General features: G+C 57.1%; 1 protein-coding gene across 1 annotated transcript; it reads left to right on the top strand.

Moving 5' to 3' along the window:
* The first annotated feature begins 1423 nt into the window (after nucleotides 1-1423).
* Nucleotides 1424-2911, top strand: FKRP (fukutin related protein). The gene has a single exon (XM_006868438.1). It carries the CDS (start codon nucleotides 1424-1426, stop codon nucleotides 2909-2911), a length of 1488 nt encoding a protein of 495 aa, XP_006868500.1.
* Nucleotides 2912-3128: the final 217 nt, after the last annotated feature.

Genomic DNA, 3128 nt, shown 5'->3' with positions numbered 1-3128 from the left:
CTGACAGCCTCTTGATGTTGCTCACACCGCAGTTTTGATTTTTGTTTATTTATTTTAATTAGTTGACAAAAATTAAAATCGGGAGAGAGCTGATTTGTAAAGAATGATTTTTTTCTGACTTTTCTTGCAAAACCAAAAGCCTGACCGTCATGAAGGAGATGACCGGATGGATAGTTCAGGCTATGGGGACCTTTGATGGGCGAAGGGTTTGGTGGCTACAGCTCAAGGGTGCAGTTTTAGCTTCGTCCTGGAGGTGGCCATGGTGTTCAAGGAAAGGAAGATGGGGAGGGGGCTTCATCTTTCTTCCATAGATTGGCCTGTGAGCTCGAACTGCCAACCTTGTGGTTAGCAGTCCAGTGGCCACAGCACTTCTGTCTTAGGCTGGGTTCCCTAGAGATGCAAAACCAGTGCAGATTATCTTTACCTAAAGATAAAGAGAAGTGTGTCTCAAGGAGATGGCTCAGAGAGAAAAGTGGAATTGAACAAGCAAGAAGGGAAAGCGGATCATTTGAAAACAGTTGTATTGAGTACCTAAGGAGCTCTGGTAGCGTAGTGGGTACAAATCAGGCTGCGAACCTTAAGGTCAGCCGGTGGAATCTACCAGTTGCTCCGCAGAAGAAAGATGATGCTTTCTGCTCCCATAAAGGTTTACAGCCTTGGAAACCCTGTACAGGGTCGCCATGGGTTGGAACCGACTCCACGGCACATAACAACAACAATGTGTACCTCTGGGAGCACAGTGGTTCCATAGAGTCATTGGACTGTGAACCTTAAGGTCAGTGGTTTGAGCCCACCAACCACTCGGAGGGAGAAAAGTGAGGCTTTCTGGTCCCACAAAAGATTTAAAGTCTCAGAAACCCTATACAGGTTTGCTCTGAGTGGAAACTGACTCTACAGCACTTAACAACAACACCGTGTCTTCTGGGAGCCCTGGTAAGCTTTGAGCTACTAATGGCAAGCTTAGCAGTTCCAACCCATCAGTTGTTCTTCAGGAAAACTGTTAAGTCTGTCTGCTCTGGTAAAGACTGACAGCCTTGGAAACAGTTCTCCTCTGTCTTGTAGTGTCTCTTGACTTGGGGTTGAGTCAATGCATTCAGTTTAATGTGTACCTGGCTTGGATTGAAGACAGACCCAGGGTCTGGGTTCATGGATCACGTGATGCCTTGACAGACCCATAAGTATCTGTAGCCAGAGTGGGAGGGCCTGGGGTAGAAGGACTCCAGAGGGGGCCCACAACGCCCCCTAGAAGGCCCAGGAGGAAGTGATGTCATAGCTGAAACCAAATAGGCGGAAGGGGTGGGAGAGAAGGTAAGGCTTGGGTGAGAGGGAGTCTGACAAACAGCTTCAGCCCTATCCCCCGCTTCTCTTTCCCCTCCTCTCTCCAGGATGCTGGAAGGCCCAGCTAGGGCCTGAGGCCAGCCCCATGCGACTCACCCGCTGCCAGGCTGCTTTGGCAGCTGCCATCATCCTCAACCTCCTGGTCTTTTTCTATGTCTCGTGGCTGCACCAGCCAAGGAACTCCCGGGCGCGTGGTGGCCACCGTGGGTCAGCTGCCAGCCCCCAAGTCACCATCCTGGTGCGAGAATTCGAGGCCTTTGACAACGCTGTCCCTGAGCTGGTGGACTCCTTCCTTCAGCAGGATCCAGCCCAGCCCGTGGTGGTGGCAGCCGACACACTTCCCTACCCACCACTGTCCCTGCCCCGCCTACCCAACGTCCGCTTGGCATTGCTCCAGCCCGCCCTGGACCGGCCTGCCGCGGCCTCGCGCCCAGAGACCTACGTGACCACAGAGTTTGTGGCCCTGGTGCCTGATGGAACGAGGGCCGAGGTACCTGGCCAGCTGGAGCGAATGGTAGAGGCGCTCCGGGCAGGAGGTGCTCGCCTGGTGGCCTCTCCGGTCGCCACTGCCAACCCCACGCGGTGCCTGGCTCTGAACGTCAGCCTGAGGGAGTGGACAGCCCGCTATGGCCCGGCCCCTTCTCCACCTCGCTGCGACGCCCTGGACGGGGACGCTGTGGTGCTGCTACGCACTCGTGACCTCTTCAACCTTTCAGCGCCCCTGGCACGGCCGCTGGCCACCAGCCTCTACCTGCAGACTGCACTCCGCGGCTGGCAGGTGTGGTTGCTGGAGCAGCGCCCCTTTGCTGTTGCACATCAGCCCCCGCTCAGCACGGCGCATGCACGCTGGAAAGCAGAGCGTGAAGGGCGTGCGCGACGCACGACACTGCTGCGGACACTGGGCATTCGCCTAGTGACCTGGGAGGGTGGGCGAGCCGAGTGGTTCGGCTGCAGCAAGGAGAGTACGAGGTGCTTTGGGACGGTGGTGGGTGACACGCCGGCCTACCTGTATGAGGACCGCTGGACGCCCCCGTGCTGCCTGCGAGCACTGCGGGAGACCGCCCACTACGTGGTGGGCGTCCTGGAGGCAGCTGGTGTGCGCTACTGGCTGGAAGGTGGTTCGCTGCTGGGCGCTGCCCGTCACGGCGACATCATCCCCTGGGACTATGATGTTGATCTGGGCATCTACCTGGAGGACGTGGGCAACTGCGAGCAGCTGCGCGGGGCCGAAGCAGGCTCCGTGGTGGACGAGAAGGGCTTCGTGTGGGAGAAAGCGGTGGAAGGCGACTTCTTCCGTGTGCAGTATAGCGAGAGCAACCACCTACACGTAGACCTGTGGCCCTTCTACCCACGCAACGGGGTCATGACCAAGGACACGTGGCTGGATCACAGGCAGGACGTCGAGTTCCCCGAACACTTTCTGCAGCCCCTTGTGCGCCTGCCCTTTGCTGGCTTCGTGGCCCAGGCACCCAACAACTACCGCCGCTTCCTGGAGCTCAAGTTTGGCCCCGGGGTCATCGAGAACCCCGAGTACCCTAACCCAGCCCTCCGGAGCCTAGCAGAAGGCAGTTGAGGCTGGGGGGAGCCCTCAGTCACTGGGAGCAGCCTTTTGAGGGCCTTACTGGGTGTGGGGAAGCCTTTGATTGGGCAGTGGGGAAGAAACTTAACTGATAAATACATCCACTTGAGAGAGGGCTGGCTTACCATGCCTGAGAGTCTCAGATGAATAGAGCCCTGCCCCTCGTGGGCGATGGATACGTGTGAGTGCATCCTGGATCCTGGGAATTGGG

Source organism: Chrysochloris asiatica, unplaced genomic scaffold (genome assembly GCF_000296735.1).
Source record: "Chrysochloris asiatica unplaced genomic scaffold, ChrAsi1.0 scaffold00116, whole genome shotgun sequence".
Classification (NCBI taxonomy): Eukaryota; Metazoa; Chordata; class Mammalia; order Afrosoricida; family Chrysochloridae; genus Chrysochloris; species Chrysochloris asiatica.
Note: the sequence above shows the minus strand (reverse complement) of the source record. Positions and strands in the feature narration are given on the sequence as shown.